Here is a 2,160-nt window from a genome sequence, read left to right as displayed (position 1 = left end):
GTGGGACGGGGCCCTCGCCGCCTTTGCTGCCCGTAGCTTCCCAGCCTCCCTTCGGGCTCCGGTCCCGAGTCGGCGTGTCTGGTCCCTTGCCTCTGGCTCCCAGGTCCCCACTCTGACCTCTGCTTGGCCGCCCCGCCGGGCCAGTGTGCGAGTATGCGAACGAGCGCATGCGGCCGCCCCTGGCTTCTCTCGGTGGCACTTGCGACTGCCCCTGCAGTTGGCTGGCTGACCGCAGGGCTCCCCCTGTTCTGGGGCTCCCCTTCTCCCTGGGTGGCCTCCTCCCTAGCCTTTGCACACCGCCCCCAGTCCAGGGCCAGGCCTGGGAGGAAACATCTGTCGCACCCCCTGGCAGCAGAAATAGGGTCGTGACCTCCAGATGTGCTGGGAAGCATCCAGCGCCTTCTCCTGGGGCAGCCGGGCCTTCCGGATCTGTGGGGGCGGGGCCAGCCCCCCTTCCCCAGTGACACAGGCGGGGAGGAATGTCCCGGCCTCAATGGACCCTGTGTGAAGCTGCTGGGTGGGGGGCAGAGCCCAAGAACACCCCCAAGGCACGGCCAGAGCCTGGCACTGGGCCAGAGCAAGAGCAGCCTAGGAGCTGGTCCGCACGGAGCTCAGCTCACACAGCACAGACCCCTCCCTCTGCCCCCTCACTCACCACACCACACAGTCCAGGCCCAAGAGCTTGGCTGGCAGAGCAGGGCCTGCATCGGCCTCCACACCTAACACATGGCAGCTTTGCTTCCTGCACCCTCCAGGCTCCCCAGAGTGTTGAGAAGGGATGGGATTGGTTAACCCCATTTTAGGGATTAGAGAACAGAGGCTCAGGGTGGGCATCCGAGCTTGTCCTGGGAGAAGCAAGGAGGGAGACACTCAGCCTGGGAGACCTCCCCTTGCTTGGCTCTGGAACTTGAGCTGAGGGGTGCACAGAGCCTCTGCCCCAGCCCTCCCCTAGCCCAGTCCCACACCATGTTATTGGATGATGTATACAGACCCTTGCCTGCACCCCTAGTGGCCAACTCCATCCTGGGTTAACTCGGGGTGCTCCCCCTTATGTTCTCATACCACACTTTGCACCTGCCCCTGCCCCCAACACATTTCCGCACCTAGCAGGTCCCTGGGGCCTGGGGTGCCTCAGTCTTACATCCTGTGAGATCTTGAGCCTCGGCCCAACCCCCCACCTGCCCCACACTCTACATACAGGGACAGGAGTGGGCGGGTGCAGCACTGTTGAGGCCCTGGAAGTGGACAGACCCAGGCTCACATCCCAGCTCTGACATGAAATTGCTTCAGGCAAGAGCATCCCCTTATCTGGACTTCAGTTGGACTGTCTGCCACACGGGCTCAGCCCTCCCTGTGAGCATCAGTGAGGCCAGATAGGCAGAGATCCCCAAGGGTCTCAGTTCCAGAAAAGGGGCCCAGTCATTGTGACTCACTCCCCTGCCCCAGGCATGGCCACAGCGGCCAGCAGGAGGGTGAGCCCGGGCCTGTCCTTCAGGCCAGTGTGACTTGGGTCCCATGACTGAGCTGGTGTGACCCCACCACCTTCCTCAGGATGTGGGGCTGGGCAGGGGGCTGGGCCCAGAGTTGGGGCCACTTCCTGTGCCAAAGGAAGTCCTCTTGTCGTTCCTGCTGCCCTGGCAGTGCCCCTGGGGACCCCTGTATCCTTGAGGCCGTGAGGGAGGGCATTGAGACCTGGCGTCTGGGTGCTCACCTCCTCGGGGACCTCAGAGGAAGTGGAAAGGGCAGGGAGGAAAGTCTCTGGGGACAGGACGTCCTCCCTTTGTCAAGTGGGCAGGATCCAGACACCAGTGGCCCCATGGGTTTCCCGTCCCAGCCGAGACAAATCATCTGTCCAGTTGGGCCAGGCCTGGTGGGGACCTCGGTCTGGGCCCCGGCCAAAGCCGACGTGTGTGAGTGGGAACTGGGTCGCACGGGCAGCCCAGGCTCCAGATCCTCAGGGCCGAGGCCCCGACCGCCTTGCCCTGGCCCTGCCCAGCACCAAGCCGGAGGAGGGGGCTGGAAACCTTAGCCCAAGGCAGAGGAAGTGGCCAGGAAAGCGGAAGCGGCTTTGATGGTCTCAGAGGGGCCGGAAGCCGGCCCGCTGGTGGAGGACCAGGCTGGAAACCTGGGTTCCTGTTTTCTCCCCAGGCCCCTCTGAGC

At 64.1% G+C, this 2,160-nt stretch overlaps 1 protein-coding gene across 1 annotated transcript in view; it reads left to right on the top strand.

The window, feature by feature from the left end:
* The first annotated feature begins 1,816 nt into the window (after nt 1-1,816).
* Nucleotides 1,817-2,160, top strand: part of SIPA1 (signal-induced proliferation-associated 1) — an 8,679-nt gene continuing 8,335 nt past the window's right edge. The window contains exon 1 of the mRNA XM_006771701.2: nt 1,817-1,910. Within this exon, the coding sequence (XP_006771764.1) occupies nt 1,817-1,910 (94 nt within the window). The remainder of the gene's footprint in view (nt 1,911-2,160) is intronic.

Source organism: Myotis davidii, unplaced genomic scaffold, assembly GCF_000327345.1.
Source record: "Myotis davidii unplaced genomic scaffold, ASM32734v1 scaffold425, whole genome shotgun sequence".
NCBI classification, from domain to species: domain Eukaryota; kingdom Metazoa; phylum Chordata; class Mammalia; order Chiroptera; family Vespertilionidae; genus Myotis; species Myotis davidii.
Note: the sequence above shows the minus strand (reverse complement) of the source record. Positions and strands in the feature narration are given on the sequence as shown.